General features: G+C 50.2%; 5 protein-coding genes across 5 annotated transcripts; 3 read left to right on the top strand and 2 right to left on the bottom strand.

The window, feature by feature from the left end:
* Window positions 1-753: 753 nt before the first annotated feature.
* Window positions 754-3,122, top strand: BDV14DRAFT_161933 (CAAX farnesyltransferase subunit beta RAM1). Its single transcript, XM_073766819.1, has 7 exons — window positions 754-1,426; window positions 1,567-1,722; window positions 1,777-1,851; window positions 1,912-2,039; window positions 2,092-2,209; window positions 2,262-2,540; window positions 2,601-3,122. The coding sequence occupies exons 1-7, from the start codon at window positions 912-914 to the stop codon at window positions 2,887-2,889; spliced, it is 1,560 nt and encodes a 519-aa protein (XP_073633740.1). The 5' UTR covers window positions 754-911; the 3' UTR covers window positions 2,890-3,122.
* A 3,872-nt stretch (window positions 3,123-6,994) lies between these two features.
* On the top strand, window positions 6,995-9,111 carry BDV14DRAFT_2237 (uncharacterized protein). Its single transcript, XM_073776318.1, has 3 exons — window positions 6,995-7,668; window positions 7,724-7,792; window positions 7,842-9,111. The coding sequence occupies exons 1-3, from the start codon at window positions 7,251-7,253 to the stop codon at window positions 8,873-8,875; spliced, it is 1,521 nt and encodes a 506-aa protein (XP_073633739.1). The 5' UTR covers window positions 6,995-7,250; the 3' UTR covers window positions 8,876-9,111.
* Window position 9,112: 1 nt separating this feature from the next.
* BDV14DRAFT_2234 (uncharacterized protein) lies at window positions 9,113-11,588 on the top strand. The gene has a single exon (XM_073776317.1). It carries the CDS (start codon window positions 9,399-9,401, stop codon window positions 11,445-11,447), a length of 2,049 nt encoding a protein of 682 aa, XP_073633738.1. The 5' UTR covers window positions 9,113-9,398; the 3' UTR covers window positions 11,448-11,588.
* Window positions 11,589-12,877: 1,289 nt separating this feature from the next.
* BDV14DRAFT_194565 (uncharacterized protein) lies at window positions 12,878-13,530 on the bottom strand (the record flags this gene model as incomplete). The annotated part of the gene is made up of 3 exons (XM_073771954.1): window positions 12,878-12,978; window positions 13,047-13,347; window positions 13,429-13,530. 3 exons carry the CDS (start codon window positions 13,528-13,530, stop codon window positions 12,878-12,880), a joined length of 504 nt encoding a protein of 167 aa, XP_073633737.1.
* A 1,979-nt stretch (window positions 13,531-15,509) lies between these two features.
* Window positions 15,510-16,327, bottom strand: BDV14DRAFT_2112 (Hpt domain-containing protein). The gene is made up of 3 exons (XM_073776043.1): window positions 16,237-16,327; window positions 15,920-16,083; window positions 15,510-15,842 (listed from the first exon to the last, which is right to left on the bottom strand). The coding sequence occupies exons 2-3, from the start codon at window positions 16,057-16,059 to the stop codon at window positions 15,566-15,568; spliced, it is 417 nt and encodes a 138-aa protein (XP_073633736.1). The 5' UTR covers window positions 16,060-16,083; window positions 16,237-16,327; the 3' UTR covers window positions 15,510-15,565.
* Between the last annotated feature and the right edge of the window lie 3,104 nt (window positions 16,328-19,431).

The raw sequence follows: 19,431 nt of genomic DNA, 5'->3' as shown, positions 1-19,431 counted from the left end.
AGCCTGTCCAACCCGTTTGGCCTCTTTCTTTCTCCGACTCGGATTCAAAGGAAGCGTTGGGAGTCGTTATCGGCGCAACGGGCTGCTGTGACATTGAAACAGAAAGAGCTTGCTGACTGGGTGAGAAGCCTAGACACGCTCTGCAATTAGTAGTAATAAGCGTACGACTAATAACTTTAAATCTGGACTGAGTTATGCAGGCCACCCCAGCTGTCACGTTAGTTGATTGTGAACAGCGAATAAACAACCGCTAAGCTCGGGCCGGCTTCCAAGGCGATATGAATCGTGGTCTCGGTGGTTGGGAGGGTTGGGAGCGGTGTCTGATTTCCGTCGTCATTATGGAGGTAATAAGACCCGCTGAAAGAGACTTTCTCGTTCAGATCCAAGATTTTCCTCTGGCCGGATGGGACGTGCTTGGAGGAGAGGACTTGTGTACGGAGGAATTGAGAACGAGGCTGGGACATGGAACGTCAACCTAGTGCCGATCGTTCCTGTATTCGGCAATACAGAGTAGAGAGTCACGGGACTTATCGTTTGGCGGGGCGCAATGAAGACCAGACTCGTCTCACAGTGCTCAAGATGCAGTTGTAGGGTATCAAACAGTAAAGTATAGACAATGATCTAGCAATAATCAGTCCAAGGGGACCTTCTTCCTGAGATATTCGTGTTGTGGTGGTCTGCGCAGTCGCACTTGGCTGGCTGGCGGTACTGGGGCGAGGGGCAGTTGATGATTTGGTCAGCGGGAACAGGACAAAACAATGATCTCTGCTTCGATTGTCAAGGGGATCACAACAATCGGACCACACAATATTTGCAGCCTCCTACAATAATACTACCAGTCTTGAATCTGAGAGGCCTATGGTCGACTAAATTAACGCTGTCTATATATTCCTTTTCCATCTCTTCAGCTCATGCCGGTAATTGCTGCCACAGGGAAACAACGTCGAAAGGTTCGATTCCCATCATCCAGCCAACCGGCCCAGGTAGAGAAGCTTCCGCCCAAGAAAGTGCAGGCGAGTCGCTCTACGAGTAGCAGGTCTTTTGTTCCCCTTACAAGCGACACCCCGTCACCGAGCCAGAGTGCCAAAATGGCCGAACCTACAACGCAATCGGCTGTGCCAGCTCTCTTCCAAGAGCTACCATTAATCCGTGATACGCTCATCACAGAAACAACTGAACTACAAATTGAAACAGTCAGCAAGGTCCTTCCCTTTCTGGGTGGCTCTCACAGCAGTCAAAAGGGTCCGCTGAATCGCCACGGCGTGCCTCCCCTGATGCGGGATGAGCACATTGGCTATCTGTACGATTCCCTAGAGGACTATCCTGCCGGCTTTGTCGCAATGGATGCGAGCCGACCTTGGATGGTCATGTGGGGACTGGCTGCCCTGAGTCTGTTCGGTGAAGACCTGAGTAGGCATCGCGAACGGTAAGCAACTGCTCAGTTTGAATTCCAATCTTGCGCTTGCTTGCAGGTATTCCCTGGCTATATGCCACACTCGGCTCAATTTGTCCGACGCTACTCTGTATGACTTGCATCGAATCCTTCTAAGCCTTCTTTCTTCCTAGTGCGGTCTCTACAATTGCCCCTATGCAGAATCCCACAGGTGGCTTTGGGGGTGGCCATGGCCAAATATCGCATTGTGCATCAAGCTATGCTGCAGTGCTCTCTCTAGCTATGGTCGGCGGCGAAGAGGCACTGAATCTCATTGATCGCCAAGCAATGTGAGATATGAATTCGCATTCGAAAGGGATTAAAGCGCTCTAACCGGAAGATAGGTGGCAATGGCTCGGAACACTAAAGAAGCCGGATGGAGGCATCACAGTTTTTGACGGCGGGGAAGAGGACGTGCGGTAAACCTGCCCCTTCCATCCTCTCGTGCGCCAGATTTTCTTGACTAAACACATGATTAGAGGCGCCTACTGCGCAATGGTGATTATTTCGCTTCTCGACTTGCCACTCACATTGCCTCCTGATGCCAAAGCCCGAGCGCATGGCTTGCAGACATTCACTGACGGCCTCTCGGAATACATCTCTCGATGTACGTTTTCTCCACCTACCAGGTCATTGAATACAACTGATCCATATTCCAGGCCAGACATTCGAAGGTGGAATATCCGGAAGCCCAGGTTCAGAGGCGCATGGCGCCTACGCATACTGTGCATTGGCGTGCCTATGCATCCTTGGCGAACCAGAGGTGACTGTACCAAAGTGAGTTTTGTCATGCTCCTGTGGATTCTGTGGCACTGGCTGATATCAAAAGGTGCATGGATGTCCCCTTGCTTTTATCCTGGCTATCTGCTCGACAATATGCACCAGAGGGGGGGTTTGCTGGAAGAACCAATAAGCTGGTAGATGGGTGTTATAGTCACTGGGTTGGCAGTTGCTGGCCCTTGGTTCAGGGTGCATTGAATGGTACTCAGGACGCTTCAGCACCTCTAAAGAACGCGGTCGGCAATCTCTACAGTCGTGAAGGACTGACAAGATATATCCTGGGTTGTTGCCAGTCGAAGAACGGAGGACTTCGCGACAAGCCCGGAAAGTAAGTAAAGACCTTGACTTTTAAATACGTTGGCAGAGGTACTAATTGTTGGATCTCAAGGCATCCTGATGCTTATCATACATGCTATACTTTGACTGGTCTCAGTTCCGTCCAGCATGATCACTACCACACGAATTCGAGCGCTACTTCTGACAAGCAGTTCGCTTCCGCGTTCTCATGGAAGTCTCGTTCAGCTCAAGAGTCCGAAGACAGAGTATCCGATGTCAATGTCTTCGACCAGAATGATTGTTTGACAGCTTTTCATCCTCTATACCTTATTCCTCACAAGGCTGCAGAAAGAATGCGCGTCTGGTGTGAACAGAAGCCATTGAAGAGCGTCGGAGAATAAAGTGAACTCCAATCCAAGCTGAGGAGATAGGCCACGATAGGATAGGACATATTTGACTTCCAACTTTGTTTGGGATATGCTCATGTACAGTAGCCTACCGGAGTTAAGATCCAATCTCGTGTCTTCGGTCACGCAACCTTAGCATTATTGTCCGAGCATGGCTTTGGCGGCCACGCGGAACTGGGTAGCGCTGTATGGCAAAGCAAGGAAATCGGCCTTACAGATCCTGGAGTTTCTAGAGTATGTCTATTGTTACTACAAAGTAGGACTTGATTGTTTATTGTTTCGTGGGTATCTGCTGCAATGAGACTGGTTCCTGAAGCGACCACTCAGTTGGCTTCAAACACCAACCAGAACTTTCAAGACTTCCTTTTCTTTTTTTCCTTCTCCCGTCTCTCACTTTTTGTTTCTCTACATCAGTTCAGCCTCCTTCTCACATGCTCTCATCAGCATTATCAACAAATCAGCTCGTCATCCTTGATTCAAAGTTCATGCACCATAAACCGCTCAGCTTGGTCACAAGCAGGCGAGTACATGGCCAAAGCACACTAGAATCGCCAGATCGGAGGGAACAATCGAACGAGAGGGGGACGAGGGGTCAATCAAAGCCATCGGCTTCCACTCAATCCAACCTCATAGCGCTGCGATAATGAATTCCGTTGGCAGAGCACCAAGCACAGACTCGGCCACAGGAATTGTGCTGCAACCCGCCGACCCCGACAACGACAACTTCCAAGGGAAATCGAGGCTGATCCAGCAACTCGTTGGCGCCCGCTGACGGTAATTTGAATTTCCCCAGAGATATCACTGAGCAATAGAAAGGATCATGCTAATGCCGCTGCAAGGCTTTAAGTCTTCCTTCTTCTGTTTACCTCGTGTCGAAATGTGGCATGGGTTCCCCGCCGCGCGAAAGCAAGCGAAACTGCCAACTCATCACTGCATCCGATGCCTGCCCGTCAAGATCATTAACAAGACCTGGCTGGGCCAATCTGCTCTTGACCCACGGATTAGCAGTCCAGACTACTCCGGGTTTCCACTGCCAGCCTATCGTCCCACCCAGGAATCTGTTGTTCTGAGATGACCGCCAAATGCTTTGATCCAACTCGGAAAATGATACTGCCATCATGATCCCCTTTTTTGACTCCCGCAGCTCGGAACATTTGTATCATACAGATGATCGGCGTCTATTTTCATACGCGCACAACTGAAAAGAAAATTCAGCGAGGAAATCTGGCCCCGACAGGAAGCGGAGAGCACGTTTTCTCGGTTCATAACCCGAGCTAACGCTGAGCATGATCGCCTCTTAGCATAGCTAACCAATGCCAAAGCGCACAATTAGGTCCCATTGCAACTATTGCAGGATCACAATGAATATTGTCCTGAATTTGCCCCCATCTCCGTCCCTCTCAATCGCCCCCCTGGACCTAAAATGGATTCCATTAAGGGACTTTGACCAGGGCGTCTCTGCGCGACATGAGCCACCTCTCATTGTGAATCATCATTGTCTGCATTAGCGGGCTCTCTAAGAGCCTTCCCCATTCTCGCTTTCACTATATGCAGGTCGTTCTTGACTGCTGATTCTTAACGCCAGGATGGCGGTTTATGGTTCTAATCGTCTCTGCGGGGTTCGAGAAGCCACGTCCTCTTACTCCCACACAGTCGCCATCACAGAAATCCCAACAAGAGGAATAAATCAAGGACATTCCATAATGGCTCACAACCTGGGAACCGGTACTCACCTCGCATGGGTCCTCAAAGGCCGAGATGGCCGGTTTGGCCGGAAATCCTGAGCACCGTGTCAATCTTCGCCGCCTAGATCAGCGGCAAATTACACCGTGGCAGATGGGTCAGGACATCCTGATCTTTCATGCTGAATCACTGGCTACAAGCCATGCCAGCACATCACAGTTTCAACCTCCAAACAGAAAGAAAGCGAGGCGATTGAGGCTAGGGAACTTTAGGACCGCACTGGACCATTAGATCCTCCTCGTCCTCTTCTCTGTCCACCGACTTGGTGGAGAAGCGCATTGCGCCGGTTGGAGGCCGTTACTTTCCAATCCATTTTATTATTTTTTTTTCTTCATTTTTCTTTTACCTTTCCGCCTTCGATATTATTTTTGTGCTTCTTTTTACTGCCCTTGACATCTGCCCGCTGCTTTATGGACCCCACCTGGTTTATTTGAGCTGATTATACCTAGCTAACAGGATGGCCTTCGCCGTCCTTTTTCTTTTTCCCTCTCGTCTTCTGCGAGTGCAGGGTATACTACTGCTGCTGTCTCCCTAGGGCTATCGCTAGCTTCAAATGCCCTGTGGATTCCCACCTCTTTGTCTCAACTTGTTTATCCTAAGCCTTCTCGACTCATCTCCCCTGTCGTGGATCTCCGAATTGTTGCAGCAGAGAAACGTGGCCGTTGGGCATCAAACAAACATCCGTTAATCTAGGGCTCGCTTCAGTACACCTTGAGTGCTTGCCGGGATCTCGTGCAGTAACAAGAAAATTCGAGGCAGCGAATACTGTCCTAACCTCGTCGTACACCACGCTACCCATTGGGCACCTGCCTTACTTCAAGATGTACTATGTTCTTTACCTTGCAAGTATGTAGTCCTTTTATTTTTGTCCCAGATCGTTCGTTGCCTCGCCGTCGAAATTTACCCCAATCAGGCTCTTCTGGGTCCTGCGCCATGCTTTCAAGTGCTGTTTGTTGCCTGTCAGAAGTCTGAAACCCCTGCAAGTCTTCAATTGGCACCGTTGGAATATACAAGAAACGGAACCGGTCAATTCCTTCCTATCTACATACAGTAGATATGATTTGCTACGTCGCCAGAAAAGCACTACCATTGGCGCCCCAAACCCCAATCACCACTTCAAATCTCACATTCAACATCCAATGCCTAGCCAGCTAGCTAACCACAAGTATCCACAGGTCTCTGCCGCCGCCGCCACTGGCCAGAGCCGCTCTACGAATCCTACGCCAGCGCCGGCAGCGGGAGCGGGAGCAGCAGCAGCAGCAGCAGCAGCAGTGGCAGCTCCAGCTCCAACTCCAACGCTTCCGCGCCAGGCTACACATGCATAGTCCGCGTCAACAACCGCGAATACCAAACCGACACAATCTGCGCCTCCGAGACGCTCGCGCGCGAAAACGCCGCAATGCGCGCATACCTCATCTGCCGCAACTTCTCCGTCAATGACGGCAAGTACCCGGCCGGCCACGACCACGGCGGCGTAGTGCAGGGCATCCCCGTTGCCATTGGAAAGGGCCGCCGCTCGCGCAGCAGTCGGTACCCGGATGATGTTGCGGGGTTGAGCGATATCTCTAATAGTGAGGGGAGCTATGGGAGTCGGTCTGGGGGAAGTAGTCCGGAGAGTTATGATGCTGAGAGGGTGGGGATGAGGGGGCAGGGGTATGACTATGCCCATTCTCATGGACATGCACACCCGCATTCGCATGCGAGGGCGTTTGCGTTTGCGAGGGGCGTTTAGGCGCGGACTGCTGAAAGGCCAGGAGATTCCGGATCCAGACTTTGGGCTCTGCAGCCCAACGCTCGCCCTAACGCTGGAAAGGAAAGCTCCCACACGACACGATTATGACAAAGACAGAAAGACTTGCGAAACTCACGGCGACTACGACAAGAGTGACGAAAATTCTGCAAAATACAAGCGATTGACTTCTTATATACTAACGACCAACGCCACTTAACGACTTATGACCACGAACTTATGACATGACTGACTGAATCATGATTAGCCAACTATAGATCGAAGTGTTTCTCATCGCGAGACTGTTTTCTATATATCTATCTATCTCTTCAATGACATGTTTCAGAGGATATAATTCCTGTTTAACTCTAAAGCCCCAGAACTACAAAGTACAGTCATAGACTAATCCTGAACATCAGTGCAAGATGGCAGGCTACACACCGTACATCAGGCCAAAGTAGAAACTCCTCAGGCATAACCAGCCCCATAGAAACCATACAATCCTCCAATAGCGGCAGTGAACCAAATTAGAACAACGGGCCAGCGTCCAGACCGTTGATTCTCGGTCACGTGATGTGCTAAAGATGACATCACCCTTGATGCAATCAGGGAACAACACAGTGCGTGGCCATGTATCATGATTCCTGAAAAACAGAATTGAAATCTTTGTGCGATAGACTTGATCATCTAAATTGCTTTGAGCGACTTTTATTCTTGTTACTTTTGTGAAAGAGAGACGATTGGATTACGCTCCTTCTTTCCCCGCATACTACCTACCTACCTACCGCGACTCGGCGCTACGATAAGCACGGAGTACTTATCCGCGTGACAACTTTCGCACGACGAGGATACCCAGCAGGTTGCCTTTCGGAAAACTCGAGAAATGCAAGCGGCGTTTCGAGGCCAGAATGCCTCTATCATAACGCGTGAGATCCGAGCTGGTGGAGGACAATTGCCACTGCAATGCCTGCGAGCTTCGCCCTTTCAGAGTCCAGGGTTCGCCGCCGGCGTACGTCGAACACATCTGCTGGCTGGATGTCAGAGCCAGGCGTGGAGTCAAGGGGTTCGCGCTGGGACACTGGGTGCTGGGAAGACAATAGCTGGTGCTGAGGGGCCATTCGGACCGTCCGTGCTGGGTACCGGTTTCCATCGACAATTGTTCTCGACCGATTCGAGGAAGCAATCGACGCAATCGGGTGCATATCTTAAGTCTGGAACTGAGGAGGTAGAGGAGGAAAGACAAGAGAGGTTGCGGCGGGAGACATGGCCCAGAGATGCTTTTGGCCAGTCTGCTCAGAGAGGTATGTGTTGATGGGGTCGACCGGCTGATACGTAATGGAAGCTTATACTGAACAGGAAAACTGTTGACTACACCATCGAGACTACTGAAGCTACTAATTCCACTACCGACTGATCATCCTCGAGGTATGCTATAGTCAACCACCAGGCTCAAGGAAGATATTGACTTACTCAGATGTGGAAACCATCGCTATCCTTACGCACTCTCAACAACCGTTGTCATACCTGGAGCAGTTGATCCAGGCCGAGTTACCTCCAATCAAAGACGAAAAAGATGGACACCAGAGGCAACCAGGAGTATCCTTCATTGCATTCCAATATGAAAACCGTCCAATTCACCCACGAAAAGCACGCAGCAAGAACACTAAGCACAATGTCGACTCGTCGCAGGAAATGGAAGTGGAAGAGGTTGCGGTTGCGGATGACAAGGGCAATCCGGAGACATCAGAGCCACCCGATGAGGAAATGGACACTTACAGCTCCTTGCAGAAGCCGCAATCCAACAGTGACTCTGAGCAGCGGTATGTGCGGTGGTCGCATGCTACGGAAATTGGTGACTTTATTCGAGATGCCGCACGTGCGGGAGAGTTTATTGTTGCTATTGAAGGTGCTCCATTAGGACTGGATCAAATCAAGATCACTGTTCCCTCGTTCAATGAGCGGACGCATTACCTTCGCATGCGGCTGAGAAAGATCTCGGACCGAATCAAGCAGATCGCAGATATCAAGAACGAGTGTGACCAATTGGCTCATCGAGGTGCTCAGCGTGTGGCTCTTGGTGGTTTTGGTGTCCTCGCCTCCTGGTGGTTGCTTGTTTACAAACTCACGTTCGGAACTAGCTTGGGCTGGGATACCATGGAGCCGATTACGTACCTGGCCAGTTTGTCGACACTTATGGGTGGTTACCTTTGGTTCTTGTACCACAACCGTGAGATCTCCTACCGTTCAGCTCTCGACTTTACTATCAACGCACGCCAGAAGAAACTCTACCAGCTAAGAGGGGTGGATCTCCAGCTCTGGGAGAACTTGATCTTTGAGGGAAATGCGCTGCGAAGAGAGATCAAGACTATCTCGTCTGACTATGATACGGAGTGGGACGAGAAGCACGATGAGCGCGATGAGCGAGTCGTTCAAGCTTTGAAGAAAGAACGAGACCAGCAGAAGCGCAAGGACCAAAGCTCAGACGAGAAGGATGGATCGAATGATTGAGGGCCTCCCCATGAGGCTTCTGGGCACATTTTCTTTTCTTTCCTTTGTATTCTATGATTAGATTGTATATAGTAGAATTTGGTGGGCCACTTGTACATATGTCCATCACTTTTGAATTTCATTTGAGACTTGAAAGCATTGGCGGCGTTGTCTAGCCTTTATAAAGTGGTGTCGGTGGGAATTAGTTGACCGCGCGCAGAACTGCACCTCAAAACTCTCTCGCTCTTCTCTTGTTTCTTTCCCCTTCGCTCTCCTCCCCCAACCCTTCCCCTTTCCATCGACATTCCTCAGATATGCCTCAACTATTCTTCAACAGTCTGTTTCTACTTTGTTTCTTCTAAGTTCCCCACAACGCTCCAATTAGCGTCTTCTGTTGAAACTCAATGCTTACTTCGTCCCACAACATACCCTGATCAACACACTCTCGTTCATCATCTCGCTCTTTGAGCCCTACAGATTACCATTTTAAACGCCTTTCTTGCGCATTATTTCCCTTTATCCAGTTTACCGCCTTCTTTACGAAATGGCAATGAACGCGAATCGCGATTACGAAAAGCTCTCTTATCCTCTACCTCCAGCTCCTTCAGCAGACCAGCACCCTGTCCTTCTCGTCTGCCTAACAGATCTGACGGTTGGGGAAGAAACTAAGATTGCGAGATTTCTTCAACAGTCTGTCAAGGACGAGAACGGGCAAGGGCCAACTGCGCTAATCCAACTATGGCGCCCTCACAACTCGATTTTAATGCAGCCCTCCAGAGACGAAGATAAACATGCTCTGAGACGCGGGTACAGGGACAGCAAAGCCAATGTCTACAGTGTTGCTACTCAGGCTCATAAGGCTGGGTATGATCTATTGTTTATCGCTGATGGCTATACCAGACACCAGCTTAGGGGTGAAATTCACCAGGCAGAATTGACCTTACACGAATTTGATGACCCTTCAGTCTGTGCGCCTCTGTTCGTTGTCCACTTCGGAGCTCTTGGGCATGGGAGTGGTGCTGAAGAATCGACTAATTTTCGCGTCTTCGCTAAACGGCACACCATTGGCAAGGCGAAGAGCATGGAGATCCTCCTAGAACGCCATGGACAAGTCCCCGATATACGTGAAACCATCAGTCGGAGCACGGGCAACTCATACAGAGATCTCTTCCACCGGGGCCTGGAAGTCCATGACCCCAGCAGAGCAATTTTTGCGCCCAATAATGGCTCCCTGACAGGGCGCGACGAGCTCAAGATGAACATGGGTGAAGCACTCTTGAGAACCACACCACTACCAGCGGAGCTTGTACGTCAGGTTGTTGACTGTCTATATGATGACCCCGAGGAGATATTAGGGTTCACGGCCCCGATCCAACGTCAGAATTTGAACGTTTTCCTTCTCTTCCCAGCGGCCGAAGATGAGATACAGGCCATGCAAGATATCATTCAACGGCAGGTGGATAGGTATCTTGAGGAGCTGCGGAAGACGTTGGGGAAGACGTACGAAGAGAAGAAGAATCAGCATAACGATAGCAATGATGAAAATACCACTAGCGAAGCTCACAGCGAAGGCAGCCACGGCAGTCGCGACAGTCACGAAAACGACGAGAGTCACTCCGACTGCTCAGTCTTGGTTTTGGATTCCGAGTCCTTCTTAAAACAGGCTTGCGCCAATTTTCCCTTCGAAGCTTCAAAAGGAGTGAAAGTGCATCTAGTTCCTTGGAATTATGATCGAGTTGCTGACCGGTTAGACGTGGAGCGATACCAAAAAATGATAGGTGGGCGAGGGATACAACCAGCAATCTTCCTTCTAGCGCCAATTGATCCGGAAAATGGACTTTCGGAAGCAGCATCCAAACTCGAGACATCTCCCTTTGCGTCAGTCCATCAAGGAACTGGTGGCTCTATGTTTGTGTCGCGAACCGCCATTGAGCCTATGGTTTGGCATTTGCTGGCACCTACGCATCAGACTCACGGGCTACAGGGAGAGGTGGAGGAGAGAGAAATTCATCAACTTCCCCCTCCGCAGGTCGAAATCCTCCAAGATTCTGAGCAACCTTTTTACTGGGTATCACTATTATTGGGCAGTTCAGGATACCTCAACCCGAACGCAGCTATCGTACTGATATTCTACCCCGAGGGAATATTCAGTGATGCACAAATAAAGGATATCATGCGCGAGATCGAGACTCGAGGGGAGAACGATAATGGGATGGCCAAGGATTACCGCATGATACCCTTCACAACCAGAGGCCAGGACACCTCGAGTCCGGAAATAGGGGGCTTCTGGGAAGCCTTATGTGAGGTGTACGAGGCCGGCTTTCCCACCCCATACTTTGTTGCCGACCAGCGAACCGCAGTCGACGGCACCTTGCTTGCGATGGAGGTCAGGTTTGACCCCGATCAGGTCAACATTCCACGTGAAGCCCTTCCAAGAGTGAGAGATCCGGAATTTAAGGGCCTACTCTATGCACGCCTTCCAGGCCGCGAAGCATGCCATGTTTGGCATGGGGTGAACGATCTGGCACAATATTTTGTGAGATTTATTCCAATGAGCGAGTTTTGCTTCTTCGAAAAACCTGACATTCGATGAGCTGGTTCGGGCAACCTCGTTGTGTTGATTCTGCCCTGTCAAAGTGGTTCTCACAATTTATCTCAGAGAATATTTGACCAGTTGGCATCCGGCTCATCCTAAGTCTCGTTGTCATCTTCTGTGCCCGCCATGTCAGAGGATCATGTCAGAGGACGCAGAGCATACTCAGTCACTGGGCTCGCACTGTATACTAATTTTGCGGGTCCGGGGTGACATTTGCCAGTGTGTGGTGATAGCTTGATGTGATCCCCTGGCTTCTATAATATAAACAGCATTTGGTACTACGCACACGGGAACAATGTGAGTACCAAATAAGCCCGAGCATTAGTGTACAATATTATGTGTATATATATATAAAGACACCAAAAGCTTCCATACCTGGATCGCACCTTCCATATCTCAACCCAGTGCTCGCTCCTTCCTTCGTCATCCAAAACAGGACGGTCGCCCTTTCCCGACAAGCTCATGGCGGCGTTCATTCCCAAAGTAATTCATGAGGGTCGCGCCTTCCTTCCTACCCTCGTCGCCGGTCGTTCCTTGTCAACGCGCATCCGCACCTTCCTTATATACTCGCATGTTCGTTCCTTCGCCATATGGACGGCGAAGGTCGCGCCTTCCTTTTATACTGACAGAGAGCCGCTCCTTCCCTTCTTTTAGTCAAGCCGTCGTTCTGAATCGCTCTTTCCTTATGGGGTTCGTTCCTTCCTGTATAGCCGGAACATTGCAATGTTCATTGCGACTACTATCACCATTCGCTTTTTTTTCTTCTTGGTCTACAACTAAAGGACTCGGCGGCATCAGAGTAAGCTTAATGGCTTGCAGGTGGCAATTGTGTTTGTATACTGTACTCTATTGAATTGCACTATATGAACTCTCCTTGTGAGAAGTCTAGTACATACGACCACAGGGTGTGGAGAACAGGGCTTCCCGTCCGCTCAGCCGTACTTAAGCCACACGCCGGTAGGTTAGTAGTATGGTGGGTGACCACATGCGAATCCCTACTGTTGTATGTTATCCTTTTTTTTTTTCCCTCTCATCCATTACGATGAGGGTTAATTGGCACATCAGTATCACTGCGCGGAGGTGCCGCTGAACTTGTTCTTTACCGTCTCTGTGCGTGGTTGTTGTTGCTTGGATGAGGGGAGGACTGAAGGACTGCTAGTGTAGCCATCATCGGCTGGGATCAAGGATACATTTCGCGTGCATTCTAGGTTGGGTACTAAACATATAAAACCCAAGAAGCAAACAAGAAGATGATGAAAACAAAGTAGAGAGCAAGAGTCAAAATAAGCATTGGATGCCAGAAAGCCAAATCAAGATCAAAGTTAAGCCATTCGCCGCGTGCCCTACGCCATGCATGCTATGCCCAGTCCCACGCGAAACAAATTTGAAAGTCGGTCTCAACCCAATCCAATCAGTTCCAATCGCATCTAACCGTTCCGCACTGGATCATAGTATTCCTTCTTCGGCTGACCGGGGTCACTTGGTGGCATCGGCTTCGACGACGATTGTACTGCACCCGTCGCTGGTCCTGTTCAACAAATCTCATTAGCATATACAGTTTGATCAACTTCTACTTGCAACCCAATAAAGACTTACCTTGACCCTCATCTCCTCTTCTTCTGTTCCGATTGTTCCGTACATCCCGACTCCGAAACACACTGTAGAGCAGCCAACCGGCGACCCAATTCGGCCCGTACTCGCCGTTTGTCTCACCCGAAGCGAAAAGGTGTCGCGTGCGCGGGCTTGCGTTGCGTGCTATCTCGCGAATTGCCCATTGCTGGCGCTCGGGCTTGATGTGATGCCAGAAGTACGGCGGCTTCGTATCTTTGGTAGGGAGAGTGTCTAGAAGGTTCGCAGGGGAGGTATTGAGATGGTTGTAGACCAAAATTGTCTCGTCCTGAGCTTTCTATTAGTCCGGAACCACAAGGCTTCAAGAAGAAAGGGAATGCATGAGAAGGACGATGACCATGTTACGTACCCGCATAGCCCGGTAGAACTGTTCATGTTGAGGATTGTGGGTGTTGAGGCCAAGGGCTGCCATGAATTCCTCCTTCGAGGCGCGGGGTCCTACCGGAGGCATTGTCTGTAGGACTGGTGTACTGTGCTATGGTGAAGCAAGGTAGGTAGAGGAGGGATGATATGTGACTGTCTATAACCCTTTTCAGTGGCTGGATTTAGGTAGTAGATAGCGTCGACTGTTCACAGCAAGGATGAACGACAGCATTGTCCGAGTTAAAGAAAGCCATCCATCGTCAAACTTAAATACACCCACCAAGTTGATTGAAAGGAACACACGACCAGTCAAGACATGCGCCGGGATGGTGCCTATGTCCAAAGCGGCAAAGAAGCGTCGTACAAACGGCCTCGAATGTAGCGATATGGGAAACAAAAAAGTGGCTCCATAGGGGGTGGACTGATCTCGTCCAGTGTTAACGAGTCATAAATTCATGAACGGTTTGTTTTCGACCCTTGAGGATGTAGTCCTGCCTGGGTGAGCATCAAATGGGAATTGAGATGAGGCAGTCGCAACGGCAATTCGGTCAGGGCGACGCAACGCAATGCACCTCCAGTATGGATTGAGTTTGATTTCGAGGGCGGGAAAGGGAAGCTTGTTCGTTTGTGACTGGGGATGCATGCATGCAGCGCCGTTGTTGTCACCCCCTGTCCGGATCTGCACTGCCCTGCTCTGCCCTGCGACTTTTGACGCCGACTTTTGAAGTGAGCAAGCATGGCGTAGGCGATGAGTCAGGTACCATAGAGCTCTGGTCTAATCAGAACCTCGAGAAGATTAAACATGCCTAGTAGGTTGGGAAATGGACGAGCTCTCAAGCGTAATCAGCCGGGGGGCCGACATGAGCCGTTGAGGATTGCCATCTGCCCTGTCACTATCCGCTACATGCCTATAGAAGTGGTAAGAGCAAACCTACACCCTTTTGGACCAGGATTAATCTTGGTGCCTGGCTTGGAAGAGCACAATGCACGTATCTTGGCCAGGTACCTTGCCACTCTATCATTTCTTGTATATAAGGACGAAGACCGAACATACGATTGCAAGTAGAGCTGATTGTTGGCAGCAAACTACTCGGAATCCCTGTCGATCGCCTCCCGCTTGAGCGTCTGCTGTGTTACCATTTCACCACGCACGGACTGGTCGTGATTTTCGAAAGCAAGGAAAAAAGCCCCTTTGTCGGCTCCGTCGGGGTGATGCCGCAGATGGACAAGTCGGCGACAAACGCTAGTGGTGAGGGGTCAAAATGTTCTCCTGTGATGATGCAGTCCAAGGGAACGGTATCGACGGAAGGAAAGCGAGCTGATGAGTTCGTTTGGATAAGCCGGCCGGGAGAAAAAGGAGAGGAAGTAATTGGCGAGAGCTCAGATGAAACGACGAGGCGTCCAATTGCATAATGAACGCTGAGCTACCTCAAGGCTGCAGGAGCGAGGAGGGTTGTGGGAGAAAGGGAGGTGGAAGAAGGATGGTGAGGTGAAGTGAGGTGAGGCAAGAAGGAGCTCGAGTTGCACAGTACTTAAGCGACCCCGTCCACCCCCGGCCTGTGCCACCAGGAACATGCGAAAAGGCCGCAGCCTCGGGGATTTCGTTCATAAATAGATGCTGCTATGGTTTGATCTGTCGATCCTGCTCTGTTTACGCCAAGTGACTGGCATCCCATATAGCGATTTCCTTGAAATTACTCTTGTTGATACTCTGCTACCAAGTGTACTGTATATGGCTCACATGTCATCATCATCATCATCATCATCATTCATAAGTCTGGCAGGTAAGAGCAAGACAAGGCCTAATATCTACCTCAAAATTATGGTAATCCATGGTTCATACAATTCTAACGACGGGCACTCAAAGCGACTATTCAGAGATTGGGGGCACATGGCCACAGCCTGAGACAAACAGGGTCTTCGAGTCTGTTGCGCGCGTGATCGTACCTTGTGAGAATTTCGAATTCGATTTCATTGACCTGAGTTGCAAATGGTATGCGAGCATTGTGTAAGGGTGAGGGCGTGGTGTGGTGACTGTGGTCCACTGCCACCCTCGTGGTATATCCAGTTAACGAACAGTAGTACAACCTCCTGCTTCTACCGCGTCCTTCCAGTCTCTCCATCTAGGAATCCTTCTTCTCTTCCTTCTTCTCGGCAGGCGGCTCCTCTTCACCAAAGTATCTCCGGAAGAAAGCTTCTACCTCTTCGTAATCTTTCTTAGCTGTCTCGATGGTCTCTCCGATCTTCTTGAGAGATTTCTCCTCATCAGGCTCGTCCGTGGTACCCGACTCGTCCTTGCCTGCGCCGTAGTGCTGAATCTTCTCGCACGCGTCCTTGACCTTGGTCAGACCGATGGTGGCAGATGATCCCTTAAGGAAATGTCCCAGCGAGGAGAGTTCACTAAGCTTCTTCTCCTTCCTGTTTGATATTAGCATTTATCTTCGATGAGCACGATTGAACGGAGACGAAGGCCTTACAGAGCGGTGTCCATGTTATCGAAAGTGGTCTTGGCCTGGTCGAAAAAGCCGTAAACAATGCTCTGACTGAAATCATGCTCGCCTTCCTCGTCCATTTCAAGGATCTGCTCGAATGTGGCCGAGTCAATGTGTTCGGACATCTCTGCGAGGGTTGTTGGCTTGGCCTGCTGAGATATTAGTTTGAAGTTACTGCGACTTGAGGAGGCATGTCACGAACCGGCTCAGGCTCCTCCTTGGCCTTGGTAGGCTCAGTAGTGGGCTTGGTGGTAGTAGTTGATGAAGACGACGCCATTATGGAAAGGTGTGGTTATGCTGACTGCGCTGATGGACTGCTTGGTGATGGACTGGGTTGGTGATGGGGTGGCGAGGAAAGGCCACGGTATCTCAGATACTCCCCCAAAGACAAGAAGTCACCCGAAGGGCAGGAATACTGGAGTTACTAAGCGCGTCTGCTGATTCAAATGCATGTCAGTTTGCTGTTCCATGAGCTCACGGCGAGATTACAGAAGGCAAGGTTGGCGGTATATAAGTGCCTGCCCTACGCAATAAGGCTATTACGAGGGAAGACGGACAAGCAAGAGGGATACAAATTAACCCGGTTGATGATCAGCCGGTGTTATGGATGGCAAGGAGAGATGGAGATCGATTGGCGGGGGGTGTGGCTTGAGGGTACCGACAGAAAGGGGTAGGAGGGAGGTGAGATGGGGAGGGGAAGAGAAGGAGATAGTAGGTAGGGAGGGAGATGGATACTCTAGTACACTGATAATATGACCAGAGGAGGGAGATGTAGGGAATAATGGGAAGGAGGGGTAAAGGTAAAGCTATGAACCAGAAACAGAGTATGTAATCAAAGTCAGAGTCAGAAAGAAGAAAACTCCCACCTGATGATGATAGAATGGCTGGACGCGAGTGGCCGGGGTATAAGATTGGCGGGGGAGGATCGAGTGCAAGGTAAATGGAAGTGTCAGTGAGGTCCGCGGGACAAGTCTTTTTTTCAAATTTATCTTCCCCTTGGAGGTTGGGAACCAGAAAAATGGAAAATGGAGGGGACAAGGAGAAACTGAAGGGGAACCAAGTGGGTTGGCCGGACGCCGATAGGCACTACTTTGCTCATAATCTTATACACTACTACTGTCTACCTTACAGACCTGTCTTAACAATTATTATTGCCAAAAGAGCGGGTCGTTGCTTTTAGCAGGCACATCTGCCTCACCACGGCGCTTGACCGTGGCCGGCCACCCTTATTCCTTCATCCCAAATCACGGACTCGCAGCCTTCGAGAAAATCTGAAATCCCGCGGTCGTGTGGGGCACCGGATGAGGTCACCCAGGGCAGCCTCATCTCTTACTACATCAGATGAACAGACAACCTTAATATTGACAAGACCAAAAGAACTGGTAGGATAAATAGACCGTGGCCAACAACCAAGCAGCGTATCGCACTCACAGAGACGCCCGCTATTTATCACCATCGCAGGCTGACAACCTTGTCAAGTGTGCGGACTGGCATGCACGCTGAGGTCATCGGCCGCACTCTGACGTCGGCGATCCACCGGCACATTACCACCTGACAATCTCGCAATTTATGAACTCCCAACTTCCAAACACGTGGAAACCTTCCTCTGTCGTGTTTCACTTTCGTCACTCTCTCCCCTTCTGGAAGCTGTCGAATTTGTGGTTATAAAGGGATTTACTCCCCCGTTTGTCCGCCCCAGCCCCAGAACAGACCCCGTCTTTATTCGACTGTCACAAATCACAGTGCGCACCCAGCCTCCTGTCTGAGAGAAGAAAAAAAAAGCGCCTCGCTAAGCTGGACCCTGTCGTCTGCCACCGGTCACAGCATCATTGCGAACGGTCTAGCCCCCAAGGGACCGTTCAATTCTCGTCGACAACGGCCAACTGTTGGTTGAAAAAACGTTAGCCGTTGCTATTTCGTCATACCCCGTATGAGACCGTGCGGGGTTTCTAAATTGTCAAAGTCTACCAAGAACTCCCAAACATCGACCTCTAAAAGGTGAGTCTTAAGACTCGAAGGAATCTATCTCATGCAGTCAGGTTGCATGCGGATTTCGGGGTGACTTCGGTAGGTCTCCTGAGTCCAGTCTGTCGTGGGGTTGACAGAAGCGACCATGAACTGGAGGGAGTAAGGGCGCAGCACCCTATCAGAGGACGTCATCTCGACCATGGCATCATAGTGGGGCCGGACTGACAAATGGGGGCTGAAGCCAAGCCCGCAAAGCTTGGGCCTTCCAGAAGGACCAGAACACGCTTCTCTAGATTGACTTGTGCTGCTTTCATCAGTCTCTTATCAACTTTCACCTGGGCACCGTGGACGCCTCAATGTCAAATCTTGATCATGCTAACTGAACGCCAGCTTCGCCATATCAACTTTATTTCGACATCCTCAATCGCCAATTGCTACCAGGTGGACCATGCGACTTAGCTGATACGATTGCAGTTGGCTCGGGTGCTCATCCCGCCCATAAGGAGTACCGCGCCCAAAGCAGATCTCAGGGCTCGGGGCTGATGTGGTCCACCAAATGTGACATCAAGCTGCATGAGGTTCGTCGAATTACGGACTATTTCAAATCCCGCGGTCTCATTCTAGGCTGTCAGCTGTTCACGGGGCCTCCCCCTCGCAATTGAGAAATCCAGCGTGAGATGCGGTGAGGATGCTACGACCCCGCCACGATTTCCTTGATCGTGGTAGGGCATTCTCGGGTGAAAAGTTTAGCCTCGAATCAAGCGAATCGAGCCACACCTCGGCGGTTACTATCTGCGGTCATCCCAGCAGCACCATGGACCATGACTCCATGAGGCTACGAGCCGTCTGCCTGAGACAGGAGTCTGTGGAGCCCGAATTTGTTCCGATATAGCCGAGTCATTCCTACACCGTGGGTGTCAACGGTTTGGCGTCTACTGACTTTCATCACAGCTGAGAGCTTAAGTTGTGCCATATACAATTTCGGCCGTACTCTGTACAAAAATAACTTAACGACCGTGCTCTGAGTGGATCTTCAGAGCCCAAGCACCATCAATTTCACGAGGCTCACGGCGCCTTGCCGGGTTTCAGAGCCCACATTGGAGAAGCTTAATGAAGTGCATTATAGAATACATCAACGATTACCAGCTTCGGTAAAGCCGCGCATTCCGCGCCATGATTAATCGAAGGGGAAAAATCCTCGAGTATGCTCGACAAGTACAAGATAGTTAACTTAATGAAGAATTAATTATATACTACATACCCGCCTAGATTTATGGTGAAATTACTGTAGACTATCACTGTTTTACTACTCCTGAAGAAACGGACTGCGGCCTGGTTCTGATAGCCCTTTCGATGTGGCTTCGGATCTCCCCGAATCTTCGAACTGCACTCAAATCTATGCAAGAGTACCGAAGAAGTTAATTTGAACCGCCTATCGATCATCTTATCTTCGAGAATTGACCATAAGAAATCGTACTTTGTACAAGACATCTAAAGGTACGGGGCGCCGTTATTGCTGGAACTGGTTA

Source organism: Aspergillus stella-maris (assembly GCF_047715825.1).
Source record: "Aspergillus stella-maris strain CBS 113639 unplaced genomic scaffold BDV14scaffold_1, whole genome shotgun sequence".
Taxonomy (NCBI): domain Eukaryota; kingdom Fungi; phylum Ascomycota; class Eurotiomycetes; order Eurotiales; family Aspergillaceae; genus Aspergillus; species Aspergillus stella-maris.
The sequence above is the reverse complement of the archived record's forward strand: the minus strand, read 5'-3'. Positions and strand labels throughout refer to the sequence as shown.

What these genes read in the sequence shown, in the direction of transcription:
- BDV14DRAFT_161933 (XM_073766819.1), top strand. Translation starts at nt 912, where the DNA reads ATGCCGGTAATTGCTGCCACAGGGAAACAACGTCGAAAGGTTCGATTC. An exon ending in CTCGGAATACATCTCTCGAT is followed by an intron (nt 2,040 to 2,091) that starts GTACGTTTTCTC and finishes TCCATATTCCAG; the next exon opens with GCCAGACATTCGAAGGTGGA. An exon ending in CCAGAGGTGACTGTACCAAA is followed by an intron (nt 2,210 to 2,261) that starts GTGAGTTTTGTC and finishes TGATATCAAAAG; the next exon opens with GTGCATGGATGTCCCCTTGC.
- BDV14DRAFT_2237 (XM_073776318.1), top strand. Translation starts at nt 7,251, where the DNA reads ATGCAAGCGGCGTTTCGAGGCCAGAATGCCTCTATCATAACGCGTGAG. An exon ending in TGGCCAGTCTGCTCAGAGAG is followed by an intron (nt 7,669 to 7,723) that starts GTATGTGTTGAT and finishes TATACTGAACAG; the next exon opens with GAAAACTGTTGACTACACCA. An exon ending in ACCGACTGATCATCCTCGAG is followed by an intron (nt 7,793 to 7,841) that starts GTATGCTATAGT and finishes TGACTTACTCAG; the next exon opens with ATGTGGAAACCATCGCTATC.
- BDV14DRAFT_2234 (XM_073776317.1), top strand. Translation starts at nt 9,399, where the DNA reads ATGGCAATGAACGCGAATCGCGATTACGAAAAGCTCTCTTATCCTCTA.
- BDV14DRAFT_2112 (XM_073776043.1), bottom strand. Translation starts at nt 16,059, where the DNA reads ATGTCCGAACACATTGACTCGGCCACATTCGAGCAGATCCTTGAAATG. An exon ending in GATAACATGGACACCGCTCT is followed by an intron (nt 15,843 to 15,919) that starts GTAAGGCCTTCG and finishes GAAGAAGCTTAG; the next exon opens with TGAACTCTCCTCGCTGGGAC.